Genomic DNA, 21,128 nt, shown 5'->3' with positions numbered 1-21,128 from the left:
TCTTGTTGTTAATTCTTCCCCACCCACAAGTTCTTGAGAGACGAACTAATAGATTTCAAGCACACGTTCAAAAGAGTAAAAGTAGTCGCAGCAATGAAAACAAAATATATCACAGTACTTCTCAGTTGCAATGTACACAGCAGATTATATATCTTTATATGATTACATTAGCAAAGCAAAAAAAAAAAAAATATTCACCGTTTGAGCAAGGCGGCAGGGCCTACATATTCAGCTCCATCTTTCTGGGGTCTGCAAGTTGATGACTCCGGTCAACTGCGAGAAAGAGATTAACTACCCAAACGGGAGACTGGCAACTGGCGCCTAGTTCCAGCCTGAAGTCAAGCAGATTTGAATATAACTCACTGTAGCCCCGAGTCATCCTTACAAAAACGTGCCCCCTCCTCTCAGACTCGGGAAAACTACGCAAGACTTTGGAGACTGGCCAGATCTCCTAGACTTCTCCTCTTCCCAAGCCTGAGCAGAAAGGAAAACACCAAATGTACTCTCTCTTATCAGGTCTAGTCTGGTGTGAAGAAAACAGCTTGGTTCATCTTGTGGAAAAACATAGCTTGGAAAAATACAGCTTGGATTCTCAACTGTAATGTCTAACTCCACGTTAAAGACAATAGGCAGCTAACCTAAATATCAAATGTAATGTCTAATGTCATGTCAAAGCCAATAGGCAGCTGAGCTGAATACAGAATGTAATGTCTAATATCATGTCAAAGCCAATAGGCAGCTAAACTGAATACAGCATGTCAAAGCCAATAGGCAGAATACAGAATGTAATGGCTAATGCAATGTCAAAGCCAATAGGCAGCTAAACTGAATACAGCATGTCAAAGCCAATAGGCAGAATACAGAATGTAATGGCTAATGCCGTGTCAAAGCCAATAGGTGGCTAGGCTGAACAAAACATACAATGTGCTACTAGTGAACATTGAGCAACTAATATGCGCAGTGGTGAAACACAAAGCCATTGGTCAAACACAATTAATAGCAACACATTCAGTCCTATGGGCTCGTTGGAATTCCAGAATGGGGGAAAAAGTAAGGCCTGTGAGGGTAGGGATGAAGCCTTGAAGGAAGGTCCTCAGGTCTGTGCCCTCTGTTTTTTCCGGCAAACCAAAAAAGCGGACACCGGTCCTCTAGATCTGTGATTTTGTGTTGGAGGAATTGCAGACCTGGTTTGTTTTCCGAGAGGGTTGCTACCTCACTTTCGACGGTATGCAGGCGATGATCCAGATCCATGACTTTGGCCTGAAAGCATGCAATGTCCGCCTGAATTGACATGAAGTCTGCTGATAGGTCCATAATCTTAGTGTCCATTGGTTAGCAGGCGGCGGCCTACTGCGGATATTTCCTGCAGAATACGCTCCATGGCAGTATCTGGGTGGGGGTTCAATAGGGCGTCCATGTAACTGGGATTGGGAGGGACGGCGGATGAGGACATTGGTTGCGGTTGCGAAACAGCTTCCGAGAAGAGCAATTTGCCAGACAGTTTGCGGGGGTCATCTAAAAAAGGTGGGGAGAATGAAGAGCGCCAAAATAGCCGGTAGAGCACAAAACTAGAGGTCCAGTGTCGTAGGGGCAGCAGTTGCCGCAGCAGGGTCAGAGTGTTGACTAAGCATCTCAGCTTGTCCTCTATTGCCGTGCCTAGCTGTACCACCTAGCTGTACCACCTAGTCATGCGTGTCCTTCCTCTAGAGGATTGGATAGTGTGTCCCACTGGAGCTGAGGGTCACTTATACAGCGGGGAGACTGTCAAGACCAGATCCAGAATCTGGATAAAGAGACTAGGTCAGTAATGGAGATGTGGTCGTGGGGCGTGAGCGGTCATTCTTGGTTCTCCCAGAGACCAATAGAGGTCAGCGCCGTAGACCACGGGTGCAGGGTAGGAACAGGGCGCAGGGATACCGTACTCTGGAGTATATATTCTGATGTAGGTGATCTACCAAACTCTCCATCAAGGCTTTCAGTTGAAAATCTCACGTGCTTCCAGTGTGGGGTGGCAAGGTGGGGATGTATCAGGCGGGGTGTGTTCCCATTGATTTAGGGTTCAGCTGGACAGACTCGGGGTAGTTGGCACGGTGAACTGCAGACCACTGCGGCCCACTGTAGGAGGGGCGAGAAAAGGGTGAAAGGATAGTTCCACTTGTCAATCGGTCCCTCCGGTCAACAGACTCTTTGCTGGCCTCCACTCCAGACAAATGCGGCGTCCAGAGGTTCCCACTGGATGCAAGGGACCGTCAGTAAGTGGGGGGGATAGAGGACAGAGGTCAGGTGCAGCGTGAGTCCAAAGGGACCCTAAAGCCACTGTCTAGATCCCTACAGGGCAACTCACCCCTCATTCAGTTCAACCGTTGGCACTCAGGGCACTGGAGGATACCAACTGGCACTTCGAGAGGGGCAGAAACCCTATCTGACCCAAAAAGCCGGCATGACGCCCTAAGCTCTGGGAGCGCTGCCCATGCTGTCAGTTGTGGCGGGGTGAGCGGTAGAAAACGGGCCCGCAGCTGTACCTCACTTTGGAAGTCGCGGGTTCTGCCTCTGACCCAGGATTCAGAAATTGCGACAGCCCGGCTTAAGTCCTCCTCGCTGGGTCTCCGGTTGTGTGTGCCGCCAAGGTGCCACTGGATCCGAGGTGCAAGCAGAATTAAATCAAAGCAGGCTTGCGTCTGTCCCACTTTTTGTTGGTCGCGGGCTCCACTGTCGTCCTGAACTGTGAAGCAGCTGCACGAGAGACCTCTCCCTCAGGGCGCTACTGCGCACCACTGAGGCTCTGCACTCTCCTCAATCGAGCCCGCGGTAGCTGCCCTCGTTGCACCGTCACCCTGGGTGGTGCAGCAGATGTACACGAGGCCTCACCTTCGGTTCTATACTCTTCTTAACCGAGCCTGCGGCTGCTGTCCTCGTTGTGGCCCGTGGGCTCTGCCTTCATCCTCTATGGTGCAGGAGCCGTGCGCAGGACCTCTCACTCGGGTCGCCGAGGCGCGCTGCCAAGGCTCCATGCTCCACTTAATTGTGCCCACCGTTGCCGCCCTTGTGTCCCTTTCGGATCCATTGTTAATACCATGGATCCAAGAAAGCTGATTGGCTGCAACAAGAGAAATTTCTGCTGCAACAGCAATTACAGGTTGTGGAGTACAAGACCCTATAAGGGGGCAATGTAGACACAATGACCACCGAGCCACAGTGGGGGACAACGAAAGGGCTTCTCTTTTTTTAAATTAAAAAAAAAGTTGTAGAAAAAGTCACTGGATTCACAATTCCATTGTGAGCCATCCTGTTGTCTTAGGTGTCGGGGATTCATGAGTTACAAGGGAATTATGAATCTGAGGCAAAGATTCAAAGCATGAAGCTTGCCTTAAATTTGTGAATCCTATTGTGGATTCATGAATTATCCCAAAACATTTTTGCAGGCCAGCACACAGCACCCCATAACGTACGCTGTCCACTCTGCTGAAAGCACCAATTTGCCAATGGCGCAGAAACAAAAAAGAAATCAATATTAACATCAGGAGACCAACATTGAGGTCAGTGTGAGTTGTGATGTGTGTTGTGTGTGTTGATAACCATAACTAGCAAATTTCAGTACTTTTGAGTGTTTGAACCAGACTAACATGTACATCCATCACACAGTGGTGGTCACCACTGTGTAGTTATAGTTAGAACCTAGTTATAAAATAAAATGGATTGTTTGTTTTGTTAATAGCTTTGGCACCATTTGATGAATCCTCATGAAACTTTACAAAAAAAATCATCCACATCAGCTGCTTCCTGGAAAGTTTTGGGGGATCCGTCAAGCGGGTCCTGGAAAAGAGTGCATCCCCAACCACAATTTACCCATGCAATTTCCATATGGCTTTTTTAACAGCGCTACAGCCAAAACTGCTGAATAGAATGAAACCAAATTTGGCAGACAGATAGAATTTTACCCAGAATGCAAGCTTTTGTGATTTGTTATAAATCATTTCAATAGTTTTGTGTAGATGAAGGTCTACAACTTATAGATATATGTAGGGAGGGGCATGGAGGGTTCCCGCTGGTACACAACTTCAAATAATACAGTGGTCTGATTGGTCAAGGGGGCTTTTTCCACCCTTTGGATGCTCAGGTCCTATGGGAGCTCAAAGCTCCTGCTAATCCCTCATTGGCTGGCTGCAAAATAAAAACAAATGCTCCAGCCTCCATTACAGGACCCGGGGACCCAATCCTATTGTCATTAAATTAAAAAAAAAAATTACAAGGGTGTAGGGTATAGGTATATTGACCCCCTAGACCTTGTGGGTGGAGGCTCCCCAGTGGCCAAATTAAAACAAAACATTTTTTTGAGGGTTTGCCACTATCCCACAGAGCTCAGCCAGTGTGAACCCTCAGAGTCAGATCCAATGTGATCTCCCTTACTTCTGCAGGAGTCTACAGAATCAAAAAAACAATTCAAAAAAGTGGAGTGGATATCCTTTGGGGCAGGCAGACTCAGTGGAGGGTCAGCCACCCAAAGGGGGTTGGATGATGCTTATGGCTGAAGATCAGCCGCTTGTGGGGTGTTGTACACAGAACCTGGCTGTACTGCTCATGACCTCAAATATTACGTCACTCATGACATGTTCTATGATTGTATTGATAGCATCACTGATGACATCTGGAATGACATCACATAATTTATGATATCACTGTGCATGGCAAGTTAATTTCAGCGTTTTATTTAGTTTAAAAGGTTACTTTTTAATTTCCATTTTCACCTAATTGTAACGTCACAATAACCTTTGTTTTATATATATATATATATATATATATACACACGACCTATAAATGAGGTAAGAAGCAAGCCTTTGTCAAACTCAAGTGAAATTCCTGATCTGATCCACCTTAGGAATACACATGCCAACAGAACTGAAATAGAAAACATAGTGCAATCTCAGTAACAATATCATCTTCATCTTACACTTCGAGACCATTATTCACTGTACAAATCATAATATCCAGAACTTATCCAAGATAAATTCATCTTTGTTAAATCTTATTACGTTCATTTGCCTTCAATGGGAAGCATTTCTGTCTTCATTGATATGGAAATGAGACTAGCATCAAGCTGTTCTTCAATACATACTACAAAGCCAGATCCTTTTTACATTCATTCATTTAAAAAAATCAAATCTGTACAATTCTGCAAGGAAACTACGTCTTAATGCAAATTACCAAATGTACATCCTGATTATTTTTTGTTACCAAATCTGCATGAAAATTTCCAAAAATGAAAGTACATACACATTGGATTCGTCAACCGAGGGCAGTAAAATAGGGGTTCACCAAAAGTGACATTTCCCATGTAAATACTGATAGGAATATTTTCTCCTCAATACAGAAAAATGGGTTGAAGATAATTATACCAAGCTAGGCGTGTAAATAGAAATGTACTCAAAGAAGCCCTTTGTTTGGTTGGGTGCAAAAAAAATGATAGCTGCACCACTAATTTGTAGATCCTCTGTCAAGTCTCAAATTCATGGATGATTTGTGAATCTGATTCAAAATGTAAAGGCACATAATTTTTCTCCCATCATCCGTTGTGGATCCACCAAGGTTCTGATTGGCTGGCCATCACAGAAAAATGTCTGTTTCGGTCACCTTTATTCAACACAGTGTATCTGGTTGGAAAAATAGAAAGAAAAAGAGCCTAATGGGGCATATGAACCTACCATGTATCCTGGTCTATGTAGGGGGGCACAAATGGACCCCTCTTGCAATAAAATTAATATTAGAAAAAGCGATTTATAGCGATGTTTGCAAGTCATTAAAAAAGAATGGGAAATGAAATATTCAGTGTAGTACGGCGGTGCTTCGCCAATGGCCACGTGCCGGGGCTTGCCGCACACAGTGAGTTGGGAAGAGGGCCTTCCGACAGTCCAACCTCTCCTGCCAACCCCCACTGCGCTTGGCCAAAGGCTGTATGCAGAGGGATAGTTTGTTAATTGCAGGGGATAGGGCCTATCACCTCTCTCTGCCGTGCCCTAGCCCTTAGCCAAGCTGGGGATGGCCGCATGCTGTGAAATTGGGCCCCGGGTCTGGCCTCCTGTGGCCAGCTTCCCTTGTGTACTGCTAACATCTGTAACAGAGGAGTTGGCTTCCTGCAGAGGTTGAGTCTGGCCAAAGGTTAGGAATTGCAGGCTACCCCATACACACAGCTAAGAATTTGACTGCCTCTTAACGTTAATATTAATAATGTGATTTGTGAAGTGCATAGTTATTACTTGCGTAGTGCCCCAGCGCTAGGGTAGTGACACAGTGGGTGAGGGGTTACCTGTGTGCAGCAACACTGGCTGTCCGTGGTTGGTTGGGTGTAGGGAAATGTTGCATGAGGTATATGATAAAAAAATAAAACTCACTGGAAAAACTCACAGTTAAAATGAGGTTATGGTTTTCCTTGGTTAGAACATCTTACAAATTCACTGAAAAAAAACAGTAAAAGTGGATTTATGGCTGTGAATTACAACCGAAAATCCGCAGAATTTTGCAGATCGCCATTAGGACTACAACGCGCACACCAAATCAAAGTAATAATACTATAGCAATACTTATCTCTTTCATAGTGTTATGGTTAACATGATTTGCAGTGGCATCTGTTAGATTGTTTGCAACATTTGTAATTGCATGTGACATTTAATGGTAAGGTCAAGGATTGCTTCTGGTATGCAAGATATGTATGGCAGTGCTTTGGCACTTCTCCATCTTTCAGCAGCTTTTGACACTATTGAATACGCTGCACTGCTGGGCAGACTCTGATTGGGATCATGAGCCAGGCCAATGTAGGGCTTGCTTCATTCTTATAAAACCAAAACCATATCTCTTCTAGTTTCACACAGGGATGTGATTTAGTACCTGTCCAACGTCTACATTGAGTCTCTGGCAAAGGTCATCCATGCCCAAGGTCGCCTCCTTTTAGTTTTTGCATACAGACCGCTTTGGATCTATTGTATCTAATAACTTAAAACATATGCTTAAAATAGGTTTTAGCTCCCATCCACTTCAAACCTTTTTCTGTTCTTTCTCATTAGCCCATGGCTCGAGCACGGGCATTGCTTGGTCAGTAAAGTTGGGGGGTGTGGGCTCCGATTTTCTGACAATTACACTGGCATATCATGAGGATGGTGAGAGAAGGCACATTATTGTGTGTTCCGAACACAGAGAGGGAGAGAGCGTGTGTGCGCGTTTTTGTTTCTCTGTATAAACATTCCTCCTGAAATCCGAGACACCTAACAGTACCTGATGAAAGCATCTGTACCCAACTATTTATCACAAAATACATTTATTAGGAGGGTGTAACACCCCTAACCCCCCTCACCCCGCGAACCTACGCCCCTGGGTTGGCGACATTGTCAGGGACAGTGGAATGCGGCAGTGTAGGGACAAATTGTGCAGCAGGGTTAACTAAACTATGTGGGAAGAAAAGGCAGTGTAATATGGGACTTTTTAACAGTAATACTTCACTATTTGGTCACTCTTCACAGTGTTAGCACCTTGTGAACCGAGGCTTCACGTCATTAGTATTAGACTAATACCGAAATGCAGCAATAAGCAAAAGAAACAGACCTGTCACTGCACAGTCTAGGCCCTTACACTGTGCTGCAACACTTGTGGCAACATTTTAGTAACTTTTGTTCCTCTTGAGCTAGAAACTAACTTTTTTTTGTTAAAATCAGCAAATTATGTAGAAGGCAATGGATTATGTGGCAAACACCGGCAAGTGCCGCAAATCCAGGACTGTGCAGAAAATGCTGTGGCTGCAGAACTGCAGACTTCCAAAGACACAGAGAGTGGTCAATCACATATTAAACCAACCCACCGCGTATTTGCTCCCTCGCCGCATTCTGTCAGCTGCTTATGAGTTTTTCTGGCTTTGTCAAGACCAGTTGGAATACATGATTACTGGCAGGCAGATTCAATGCAAACCCCATTCTTTTAAAAGAGACCTCCCCTGGAGCACCAGAAGGCTCACTAGTTCTGGCCTAATGGGAAAGGAAAGAGAAAAACAAGGAAGGGCACACTTTGCCAGTGACTGGTACAGGGTGCTGCCAGTTTTCAGCTCAAGGCAGGCGTTCATCGTCTTGTCTCATAATCGGCGCACTCAGGCCAGTATTTATACTTTTTTAGCGCCGCTTTTGCGTCAAATAGCGGCGCAAATGCGGCGCTAAAAAAGTATAAATATGGGCCTCAGTGTGACCTATGGGAAAGCTGTAATGAAACCCATAAAGCTCCAGGACACCAGGAGCATTATTTGGCAGCATGTAAGGACTTAGAAACAAGGAAGAAGATGAGAATCTGGAAACGCGAGGGACCAAAGAGAGAACAAATCAAGAAAGGTGCTGGAACACAAAGGCCAGTGAACGGACTAGTGAGTAGTGGGTAGTGGGAGTCACAACACCCCAAATGCAATATCTTTGAGTGCCATGGTCAAAATGTTGAGCCTCTTTACACCGGTACTGCCTAGTGTGACTTAGAACTATCTACCTTTCAAAAGATCCCGATGGCCTAAAACTACTGCTCGCTGTAACACACTATTCTTTTCCCCAAACACCATTGGTCACTTCTCCAAAGTTGCTAATCCCAATGTCTCAGTCTCTTTCTGGCAGTTGTCCTTGTGTAATATATTGGTAAGCATCTTGTTTTGTTCTGAGTCCTCTTTCTACCCACCTGATGCTCAAATGTATGTAGCTGCTTTTTATTCTCATGGTATGTGCGTGATGCCAGTTTCCCAACCTGCTGATTCCTGATAGGCTTCTATATAGCACTCACATGTTCAGCACATAAAGGACTATGGCCCTCATTTCAACATCAGTGGTAAAAACAGCCTACCGCCATGGCGACGACCGCCAAAAGACTGTCACCGCGGCTACCAGCTGTCCGCCATAATATGACCACAGCCGGATTCCCGCCACAAGAAGTTCAGAAAAACTGCTGTAGCCATACTGGCGGACGCCAGTAGACCGCTGCCAGCAGTATTATGACAAATAATACGGCCTGGCGGTGTTCTGCTGCTGGGCGCTGCTGGAGGTAGCAACGCCCCGTCCCGTCTCCTGCCGGAGGACCCCCTGGATCCAGGTAAGTCGGGTCTCCGACAGCGGAGGGGGGGAGGAGGGTGTTGTGAGTGGGGGTGGGGGTGAATGTATGTGTGTGCATGAATACGGGTGTGTGTTGAATGCGTGTTTGCATGTATGAAAGTGTGAGTGCGTGCATGTTTTGAAATCGTAATGCGTGTCTGTGTGTATGTTTGGAAGTGTGTGCGGATGTGTGTGTGATTGGATGTATGCATGCGTGTATGTATGTGTGAATGAGTGTGTGTATGCATGTGTGTGTGTGTGAAGTGGGGTGTGGCTGTAAGGGGGGATGGGGGTCTGAGAGGTAGGGGGTGGGGTGGGGGCATTTGGAGAGGTAAGAAGGGGTGGGGGGGCCCTATTAGTGGGTGGGGGGGCCCTATTAGTGACAGGGAAGGAATTCCCTATCACTGATAGGGTCTACCGCCATGGTTTTCGTGGCATTACGAAAATAATCCCGCAGGTGGCACAATGGCGGCCGCCGGGCTGGAGATGGTTAGCTCCAGCCCTGGCGGCTTCTACCGCCATAGCAGTCAGAGTGGTACATTGACGGGTTGGCTTAAGCCAACCCGCCAATGTCATAATGTGGCGGTAAGTACCGCCAGCCTGTTGGCGGTACTACCGCCACATTATCGCCGACCGCCGGGGTCATAATGACCCCCTAACGTGTGTGTTGCTTGTCCATTTGTTTACTGATTCACAATGGCTTTCTTTCAATAGTTTTGGTTTCTCTTCATCATAAAAATGATTCCAAAATGGCCATCTGTGTTTACGTATGTGTTCGCATGCAGTGTGGCCATCTTGGAGTGTAATAAAGAAGGGGAAAACCAAACAAGTATTTGAAAAGCCAATGCTACTGTATTTCGTGCCACATGCTACACCTATTGGCTTAATCAACATGTGTTCATATATGCAGATAATTCTATAATTTTTCCATTACCTGGATGGGATTGGCACTTCCTTTCAGCTCTGCATGGGGGAGTCAGGAAGCAGATGGATGGCTCCACCTGAAATAATAAAACCAGAGGTGATGATGGAGGGTAAGCATAGCAATCTCCAAATGCCTGTCGTCTGGCTTTCTGAAGTGAGGACCTGTCTCAATCTGCTGAAATTGTTAAGAATTTGGGCTTCAAATCTGAGTCTGAACTTTGGCATTCTGAATAAAATGTCAGTGTCAATTATGTCGTTTAACATGTTATGAGCAGGGCTTTAAAATATCAGGTACTGTCTGGTACTGAGTGCATGCACTTCTTCAATTTGAAAGGGAGAGTGTCTGCACTTTTCAGCTCTACTGTAATATACTTAATGGGGGAGCACTGTTACCCCTCAGGAGCAAATAGTAACTCTGAATAGAGAGTACCAGCACTTTTTTATTTCTATTTAAAACACTGGTCATGAGTGATGTAGTATGTGTATTCAGAAGCAGTGCATGATAGGGGTGCAGGTTATAATTAGTTTGCTAAAATGTAACTGGTATATTTCAGTGGTTTGGGTTTTCTTTAATGCCAGCGTGTCACTTTGACCATTATTTTATCTGTGAACATATATATTTGTGTACATATGTAAACATTACAAATGGGGCCCAGCTAAAGAGAACTACCACAGGATAGATAGGAAAAATGATTTTCCTGTTATAAAAATCCTCACCCACCAGGGTTACCCCTCGGTGGCATGCTTCTTCATTGGGTTTATTCCCATTCCGCTATGGAGCAGGGCATGCTAGGACCTAGGGATACGTAAGAGCACTGATGTAGTCTTGTCAATGTGAATCATAGGAGGGATAGGAGTGGTGGGGCCTTGGGTGAGTTAAAAATACCTGTCTCCTACTAATTCCAATGATTTAATAGATCTCTTGGAGGCAGTATGATTAAAAAGGGGGCTGTGGAAGTGGGGGATGTAATGTACCTGACTTCCTACTTAAATCCCCCACTTCCGAAGCAGAACGGGAAGAAACCCAATGATGAAGCATGCCACCAAGGTGTAACCCCGGTGGGTGAGGGTTTTTCTAACAGGAAAATACTTTTTCCTATCCAGCCTATGGTTCTTCTTTTTAGCTAGGCTTCTTTTGTAATGCTATATATGCTATAAGGAGGACAGACCCAGCCCCAAAACCTCCTTCTCCCTCTTTGCTTTTGTATATGTAAACAGTCACACACACAAAACACAACAGAGTGATCCAAATTTATCTGCTCACATGGATTTCCCCTTGTGCTGTAGCTTTGGTTTTTAATACTCTGGCCCATATTTATAGCTTTTGGTGCAGGGCAGCACAGCAAGTCACCTTGCTGCACTGCACTACGTCAAAGGGAGAGGGCAGGAATGCGCCATATTTAAGCTTTGCAGAGAGTTCCAGTCCTTTCCTGCTGCGCTGGTGCTATTTTGGCAGCCTAGCGCCAAAGCAGACACCCTTTCACCATGGTGCAAGGGTGTCTGCATTGTAGCAGGATGGTGAACCTGCCTGCACAAAAGCAATCCTGGAAGGCTTTTTCCTCTTTCTATGTGTGCTGCTGAATGCAGAATGTGGCACACTTAGAAAGAGACAAAACAAGGAAAAATAAAGATATTTCTCCTTGGAGGAGTAAGGTTTTGGCACATCCCCAGGTTTGCAAGGTCTTGTAAATCTGGGGATGCGTCAGAATCCATGAATGTTGCATGGGAACACCCATCGCAATGCCCATGGAACACCTCCATTGCGCAATGTAAGGCAATGCAGCCATTTGCGCGGCCTTGACTTACTCCATATCTATGAGACATTCAAGTGGCTTTGCGTGGTCTCACAGAAAGTGCCACAACGGCGGCGCAAGTGGCTCATAAATATGCTGCTCTGTTTTTAACCTCTGTGCATGAAAACATCCAGCATGGCACGAATCATAAAGGCAGAGAGTGATATGGTAAAGTTCCTTTAATCCACTCGAAGCTTTGCCTCTCAAGTCATGAATCCTTTCCTTACTCAATAATGGTAAATAGTAGCATATTAGACTAAGCCAACCCGCATACATACTGTGTACGAGCTAAAAGGCATGCGCACAGAGACGCTGGCAGCCAAGGGGTTAAAACAGCAGCCCCATTATTAACCATGCTGCATTAGTGCTGCATTATTGTCAATTGTTCACAGTTGCTGCTGAGCATTACAAATCTGGAGGGAGGTGCATTAACAGAGTGGGTACGGAAACTTGAGCACGGCCTGCTGGCACTGCAGTTCAGTTTGTTTGTTTGACTTTAGTCGGTGCTTTTCTCCCCTGCTGCTTGTAGGCACTTACAGTCCCCAGGATCGATCATCTTTGAAGGAAAAAGATCTGCCAATGAAAAGCCAGGTGGGAGGGGAAGCATCTTCCATCTTCCTCTATCCCCAGATAATTTAAAAGGAAATGTCTGTATTACTATGTAATGAGCGACATGCAGACCAGGAAATTCCATTTGAGTCCAAAGAGCATTTTTAAGTGATATTTTGTGTTTCTATTGTAGACATGAAGCGCCCGCTGAGCCCCGATTACATTCTTGAAAATGGCGTCATGAGCACAGCAACTTTTCTGCGGGGCTTTGAAGAAAATTTTCAAAGGAATGACAGGCCCGAGTTCCCACTGAGTATGGAAAGGAAGAAGATGCTGTTTTCTCTGTGCGAAGCGTGCAACATCCAGCTGAACAGCGCGGCCCAGGCCCAGATCCACTACAACGGCAAATCACATCTGAAGAGAGTGAAGCAGCTGAACAACGGAAAGGCACCGCCGGGCCCAGCCCCGGGGTCGCTGTTTGTGAGCACCAGCACAGGTAGGCCGTGGGCATTGTTTCCTGGTCTGGTTTTATAGAGGAGGCTTCTACCTTTCTCTCAGATGTGTCCACATCACGTGGGTCACCTTCAAACAGTGCTGCACTCTAAACTTACGACACTCCACCTGCAAGACTCTCTTGGTTCATAGGTATGAAGGCGAAGTCACTGAATGCAAAGGGCCCTTGGATAAATAAACAAGGATTGGCAAAGCCAATAGGTTTCAGACTTGTTTTTCTTTTGCATTCTATCTTACTAACTGGATTATAAATATTAGAAAAAGGCAGCGGCGGCCAACATAAATTATAAGTGGTGGGGCGGATAGAGGGGGCACAAGTGGGCAGGGGGCAAATCCAGGGTGGAGTGCAGGGGGGAGTTAATAAACAAAAAACACCTGGTGCTGTCGGCCGCCTCGCGCTCCTCTGCTTCCTGGTCCCAGCAGTCCCTGGGACAGCATGAAAGACTCCCTGTGAAATCCTCACACTGCTCTCATGCTATTACCTAGCATGAGAGCAGTGCGGGATTGGCCTGAGTGGGCTGGTTTGCCGCTCGCTCAGGCACAGGGAGTCTGTGCTGTTCCTCCCACCCAGCTGTCAAATACAGCTGGGCTGGAGAAACCTAACTGTGCATGTCTGTTTGGCCGGCCTAGAATGACCGTCCAAACAGATATGTGCAGTTAAGGGCACACTCCACTCCCCTCTCCTTCCCCCCTTCCATGGCCTAGCCACACCCCTCAATGCACTTGCTGGCTCAGCCAGCAGCAAAAAAATAACACAATATGAAATATCCTTTTATTTTTCTGCTGCTGACTCTAAGTCAGCGGGGCGACGCTCCTTCGCCATTGCGGAGAAGCCACAGCTGGAAGAAGATTATAATAATGTTTTAAATTTGATACACCGTTAATAGTTGTTTATGTTGTGGTGTATGTTGAATTAATATCCCAGGGTTCCAAACTTTTAATTTGTACCTTATTTAACATGGCATTTTATTAGAGTATATTAACATGTAGTTAGTAAAGTACCACTGCACCTGCTGCACCATTCAAATCATGCCCCTTTTAACTGCAAGGTAACCGCAATTGTGATTGCCTGTTTAGTAGAAAACGATAGCAATATTTATTGTTTAGAGGAGCTGTGACAACTTTTGGCCCCAGTGCCACTGCACCTGCTGCACCATTAAAACCATGAACCTAACGCCTGCAAGATAATTGCACTTGCCTGTTTAGAAGTAACATTTAGTAATACTTTGTGTTTAGTGGGGTTCCTAGAGTTCTTGTGCATGGTGCTACTGCACCTGCTTCACCATTCAAATCATGACCCTAATGCCTGCAAGGTAACTGCACTTCTGACTGCCTGTTTAGTAGTAAAATATAGCAATATTTGGTGTTTGGAGTAGCGCTGACAACTTTTGGGCCTGTGCCACTGCACCTGCTGCACCATTCAAATCATGACCCTAGTGCCTGCATGATAACAGTACTTGTGACTGCCTGTTTAGAAGTAAAATGTAGTAATCATTTGTGTTTAGTGGGGATAATAGAGCTTTTGAGCCTGGTGCCACTGCACCTGCTGCACCATTCAAATCATGACCCTAGTGCCTGCAAGGTAACTGCACTTGTGACTGTGCTGATTAGTAGTAAAATATTCCAATATTTGGTGATTAGAGGAGTTATAACAACTTCGGCTCTAGTGCCACTGCACCGGCTGCACCATTCAACTCATGATCCTATTGCCTGCAAGGTGACTGCACCTGTGACTGCCTGCTTAGTAGTAAAATATAGCAATATTTGGTGTTTAAAGGGGTTCTTAGAGCTTTTGGCACTGGTGTCACTGCACCTGCTGCACTACTAAAATCATGTCCCTAGTACCTGCAACGCAACTGCACTTGTGACTCCCTGTTTAATAGTAACATTTTAGCCATAATCTGTGTTTAGAGTGGTTCTGACACCATGTGGCACTGGTGACACTGCACCTCCTGCACTATTAAAACCATGACCGTAGTGTCTGCAAGATACCTGCACTTGTGACTGCCTGTTTAGTAGTAACAGATAGTAATATTTGGTGTTTAGAGGAGTTCTGACAACTTCTGGGCCTGGTGCCACTGTACTTGCTGCACCATTCAAATCATGAAATTAGTGCCTGCAAGATAACTGCACTTGTGACTGACTGCCTGTTTAGTAGTCAAATATTATGATATTTGGTGCTTAGAGGAGTTATGACAACTTTTGGGCCTGGTGCCACTGCACCTGCTGCACCATTCAAATCATGACCATGATTCCCACAAGATAACTACACTTGTGATTGGTAGTTTAGTTGTAAAATGTATCAATAATAAGTGTTTGGTAGGTGCCTAGAGCTTTTGTTCCTGGTGCCACTGCACCTGCTGCACCACTGAAATCAAGACCCAAGTGCCTGCTGGATAACTGCACTTGTGACAGCCCATTTAGTAGTACAATTTAGCAATAATCTGTGTTTAATGGAGTTCTGACACCCTGTGGCCTTGGTGGCACTGCACCTGCTGCACCATTCAAAGCATGACCCTAGTGCCTGCAAGATAACTGTACTTATGACTACCTCTTAATAAGTCACTGAGACAGTAACAATTTGAAATAAAACGTCACCCAACTATACAAATGACTTTTCTTTAAAAATGAGTGAGTGGTAATTTAAGAACCGAATACACAAATAATTGTAATATTTACTTCTGTTATTCATCAGAAATGTAGTTATTAAGTAATGAGAAACACAACGTAATGAACCCACTCGCTTCTTGCTTTACATCGGCACTCAATACTCCATTGCAAGATGGCCAACATGTTTACACACATTTCAAAGCAAACTGACATGTTCAGTTCATCTTTTTGCATACTAACACTAACAAGTAACCAATCACCAAAAACCGGAAGGTGTACTTCAGCCACGCTCCACTCGATGGCAAAAGCAGAACAGAAGAGCAGAAGAGCAGGAAGTGGCCTGCTAGCCAATAAAAAGCAAATAAGTTGGAGTGACGTTTGAATGAACAAATGGTAAGTTCAGAAAAGTAAGGGCCAAAGAAAGGGTGGTCTCTAAGTCCCTTTAAATATTTTTTTTAGTAACATAAGACTTTGCAGGCACAGCACTGTGCAGGCAAATCCTAAAAAAGGAGTTGTTCACATGACCCCCCCCATAACTTGGTGCCTTTTGACATGCACCGTCTTACTATTCATGTTATTGATTTATTTCATGTTTTTATTCAGTAGCATGACTCTACCCAGCAATGTGTCAGTGAACTTTGCAGCAAAACAAAACAAAGAGAATCAAGAAACCTCTTTGTAGAGAAACAAGAAAACAATAGGAACAATGAACTAAAGTAAACTAGTTATGTGCAAAAATATCCAAACTCGAAGAGTATAGTGGGGGAAAGGGGTTTGGAATGGAGTGGTGAAATAAGGTGAAAGTAGTGAAAAACTTTTGAAGGTGAAGCAGAGAGGTAAGGGAAGCAGTAACAGGGGTGAATAGGTACTGGTGTGAAAGGCTGAATGAGGGAGAAAGGAGGAAACCAGCGGAGGAGGATCAGAAGAGATACTCCATGAAGAGAAGTACAGGATAATTGTTGATGTTGTGACGTAAATAAAATATCCATGTGCAGGTCATTGATGAACCGTAATTGGATTCTCAGATGACTCCATATCACTTGGATATTATGTTCCTCTGATGAGCCTGAATTTACGTTTCTTTTTTTTAGTTTAGTTAAAAAACTTGCACTTTTAAGTCAGCCAACTCAGAGAGTTTGCACAGATAGCACAGCTGCTAGATGCCCTGTGTCAAAAGACTGATGTAAAGCCAGGCATATATAGCTAAATTTACAAAGAAATCGTGCAATGCAGCACAGTGACCTTAGTTGCTGCGCTGAGTTGTGTGACAGGGAGAAAGCAGAATATTGCCATATCTACTAAGATGTAGCACTGTTCACTTCTCTCCGTGCGCTGACACACTTTTGGCAGCCATGCACAAACGCAGACACCCTTGCACCAGAGTGCCATGGTGTCTGCGTTCTCTAAAGCATAGGTCTTGTACTGGAATGGGTACCTTCCAGTACAAAACCGATACTTTAAGGCATATATCACTTTGTATATGCACTTTACAATGCAGCGCACATGCAAAGACGGAAAAATAGGGGGGGGTTTAAAACATTTCTCATTGTTGTGTCTGCCTCTAGGAGTAGGTTTTTGGCTCAAATTGGTGTAATTGATTCTTTGTAGAAAGGGATTTGCATCAAAGCCTATGGGTGGTGAATGAGCACACCCATGCAACACCCATGAAACACCTCCTTGACGCAAAGTAATAGGAAAGGTGAAACTAAGGCCCATATTTATACTTTTTTAGCGCCGCATTTGCGCTGCTTATTAACGCAAAAGTGGCGCAAACTTACGAAATACAAATGTATTTTGTAAGTTTGCGCCGCTTTTGTTTAAAAAAATTATGCAAATGCAGCACTAAAAAAGTATAAATATGGGTCTAAGAGTCCCAGTAGACCTAGGCCCATATATATACTCTTTTAGCGCCGCATTTGCATAATTTTTTGATGCAAAAGCAGCGCAAACTTACAAAATACAATAAGTTTGCGCCGCTTTTGAGTAAAAAAATGACGCAAATGCGGCGCTAAAAAAGTATAAATATGGGCCCTAGTGCTTTTAGCCACAAAAACACAGGACTGGATGAAAGTAACTGTGAAGGCGTGGGCTTGTTTGACAACTACATAGGAAAAGTAAAACTGCATGTTCCATAATGCTGGGTAACGTAATCGGAAAAGCCAGGTGGTATGCACATCACACACATGACATGGGACAAGGGCAGGTGTTTGAAAATTTCTTAGGACATATGAGCTGTAGTAAGTTTATTCCATAAACAGAAACTGCCACTTATCATGTCAGGGTTAGAACACATCACTCACTGCTTTTTCAGCAGGCGTGAATCTGAGGGCACCTGTGTAGATACACATTTGGCTGCACTTGGCATTTGAGAAGCAGACAGAACGCATAGGAAATTGCACACTTTCTAAAAGATCCTGGAATTGCATCATTTTCTTCCGTCTGTCTAGACAGCTAGCAGATAGAAAATGGCGCTAACGGCGGCCAACCCATTACCACAAGGAATGTTTTGTGACATGGTGTGTCACGAAATTGTTAAACTGCCAGTGGGCCGTGTTGTTTACAGGAGTCCCGCCAAAGCATTCTGGGATTAACCTTCTGCTTTAATTGCAGGAAAACCTAATGCAATTATTCCTAGAATCACTAGCACTGACAGACCTGAGCAGGTGCTGATTCAATTAAAACGTTATTAGTTCATTTCGTTTTTCTTGTTATGAATTAAAACGGTATCATTCCAATGTGAACCCTTTCGATGTGAGGCCCCGAGGTGTGACTCACCCTTTCATTTTGTCACAGAAGATAAATTGAGGTTCATTCACAGCTGCGCAGTAATACACGTGCCCTGTGAAGCGGGGTATGAAAACGAAGCCCTGTGAGCTGAATGGTGTAGATAGAAAAAGTGACGCCAGCCCTTATCTACAGATGTTTTTCCCTGGTATTGTGGCGGGCTAACCGGTTAGCACACCTCCTAGTGTAATAAAAAGGTGTGCAATAAACATTAAACATTTTAGTGCATCTCTTATAAATACAGAATAATCTTTTAATGTGTTAATGGCCTTATGAATCAACCTAGGATACCTTCTGAATCGACACATGAATCAGCAATGTCTCCGGCTCGCTGCGCGCGTAACAGTCACGTGATAGGCCCCACCTCGAATTTGTGGCTTCAGTACTACTGGTGCGTTATAAACAATGAGTACCGTGAGTCGACATCATGCTGTGGTGGAGTCTGTGGTGGTCTCCTGGTAGAGCTCCAATAGAATGTGTGGCTTCAGTGCTACCAGCACTTTATAAACAAAGTGTATTGAGAGTCCACGCTTCATGCAATTGTGGATCCGGTGGCTGTTTTTTTCCACATGGTATTAATGGCAAGTGTTTTACTTGTGCGTTATAAACAATGTGGGGGGCTGGGGAAGGTCCAGATGGCCTCCTCAGCACAGTACACTGTGCACGGGCGGCAGGCCCCTGAGTGAGTCCAGGGAGAGGGCCCCCCTCAAGGTACTTTGCAGGGAGTGGGGGGGGGGGGGGAGGCACTCAAGTTTCGTTACACCACTGGGTGGACCTGTGCCACAGCAGTCACGTTGTAGGAAGAAAAAAAAAATGTGTGGCTTCATTACTACTGGAGCATTATTTTAAACAATGTGTACAGAGAGTCGACACCCCACACATGGGTGGAACCTGTGACTGTAGTGGTTGCATATAAGGACGCCCATAGAAAGGTATGCTTTAGTTCTAATGCTGTATTATAAACAAAGTGTACTGAGAGTTCAAACTCCATGTATTAGTGGAGCCTGTGGCTGTAGTTGTCACATGGTAGACACCCCATAGACTCTATGACTTCAGGGCTATCGGGCATTATAAACAAAGTGTATTGAGGGTCTGCACTCCATGAATTGGTGGAGCCTATGGCGCTAGCGGTAACCTGGCTTCAGTGCTACTGTTGTGCTATAAATAATGATTTATGAGAGTCCACACTCCGTGAATTATGAAGTGTGGCTGTAATGGCAACATGGTAAGAGGGGCACCAGGGCTACTAGTGATTTATAAACATATGTTTTGAGAGTCCACATTCCATGCATTGGTGGAGTCTGTGGTTGTAGTGGTGACCTATTAGAACCTCATATGTAATGTGATGGATTTAGGGCTAGAAGGTGCCTGAATGAATATATGACAATCTAATCAGTTCCACCAGGTCCCTGTGGCCCACACCAGCAATGAGTTTTGTGAGATCATCCTTTGCGTAGTGGTAGAGACTTTTGGAATACAGTTTTATAGGTGGCTTGGTAATTGCAGTGGTGCCTTGTTAAGGCACTATGTAGAATCGTGAGTTTTCAGCAGCACAGGTGCATTATGGAATATCACCAGAATCATCAATGTGCCCATTTGTCTTGTGATGCACACATGCGTTGAGTGTTGAGAGACTACCCTCATCTTAGTGGTGTGATCTACATAGATCTGTGATTGTAGTTGTGACCTGGAAAAGCTTGACACAGAAAGTGAGGTCTTCTCAGGCTCACCCGGTGATGCAGGACCTGCTGGGTGAGGTGAAGAATACTTGCTTGGATTCTGAAGATTCTGCGGTCTGGGCTAGAGGTGCTAAGGTGTGCTTTTTGTCACTGTGCACCACCTATCTACTGCATCCCTGATGAACATCTCAACTATTTAACAGCACTGTAGCAACAGTACATCGTTTGTATTGTCAGCATATACAGCGTGTACATTATTACTCTTGTTGTCCACATACACATTATTTTCCGAAAAAGAGCACTCTATTTTGGTCGGTTTGGGACGCCACACACCTTATATGGGAGGCTGCCCAATGAAAATTGCATAATTACTGCAGCGTGTGTCTCTAGAATTATTGGCAAAGAACACACACAAACATTTTACTCAATAATGTCAACACCTTGGAGTACTTAATGGTATTTAGTGCTTCTTTATTGGCATGGCCGGGACTTCATTGAATGTGTTCTGATGTCATCTTCCTTTGACTGTGTGTTCTGAATTTGAATTATTAAGTGAGCTTGCTTGTGTGCTGTACCTCGTTTAAGAACGCATCAATGATGTATTTATCTATCTGATTCCAAGGTCACACAGTGCAGACTCTTATTTTTCAAACAAACATAAGGCCTGCTTTAGAGTTTGGCGGATGGGGTTACTCCATCACAAATGTGACAAATAGCCCGTCTGCCATATTATGATCCCATTATATCCTATTGAGATCATAATGCGGTGTATTGGGTATCCGCCACGTTTGTGATGTAGTAACCCATCCGCCAAACTCTAAAGCAGGCCCGTAGTTCTTAATCATATAGTTGGCGCTGCCTCCACTTTACAAGCACAAAGGAGCTTCAACACAACGAATATTGCATATTAGGTGGATTTCTAGAACTTTGCAACTGGGTTAAAATATAGCATTCCTCATGTATACATACCATACAACAAGGTCGATTTAAAATTGTTTAGTAGGAACCTCTTGCATATTGTTTTCATAGGCCAGGAGAACTACATAGTTTTCATGTCTTTCTTTTGTTTACAATTGTCTTGTGTAGCACTGACTTAGCCCATGAGGGTTTCAGAGCACTGTACAAGAGGCATGATTCATATACCAACTGCAGAGTACAATTCAGCATGTCGTTAAATA

The 21,128-nt window shown here is 44.6% G+C and overlaps 1 protein-coding gene across 2 annotated transcripts in view; it reads left to right on the top strand.

Annotated features, from left to right (window-relative positions):
- The window catches only part of ZNF385B (zinc finger protein 385B), a 1,043,801-nt gene that overhangs the window by 305,627 nt on the left and 717,046 nt on the right, over positions 1 to 21,128 (top strand). For both annotated transcript variants that reach the window (XM_069225443.1, XM_069225442.1), the window contains exon 2: positions 12,558 to 12,860. In XM_069225443.1, coding sequence (XP_069081544.1) covers positions 12,560 to 12,860 — 301 coding nt within the window. In that variant the 5' untranslated portion in view covers positions 12,558 to 12,559. The remainder of the gene's footprint in view (positions 1 to 12,557; positions 12,861 to 21,128) is intronic.

Source organism: Pleurodeles waltl, chromosome 3_1 (assembly GCF_031143425.1).
Source record: "Pleurodeles waltl isolate 20211129_DDA chromosome 3_1, aPleWal1.hap1.20221129, whole genome shotgun sequence".
In the NCBI taxonomy this organism is placed as follows: Eukaryota; Metazoa; Chordata; class Amphibia; order Caudata; family Salamandridae; genus Pleurodeles; species Pleurodeles waltl.
Note: the sequence above shows the minus strand (reverse complement) of the source record. Positions and strands in the feature narration are given on the sequence as shown.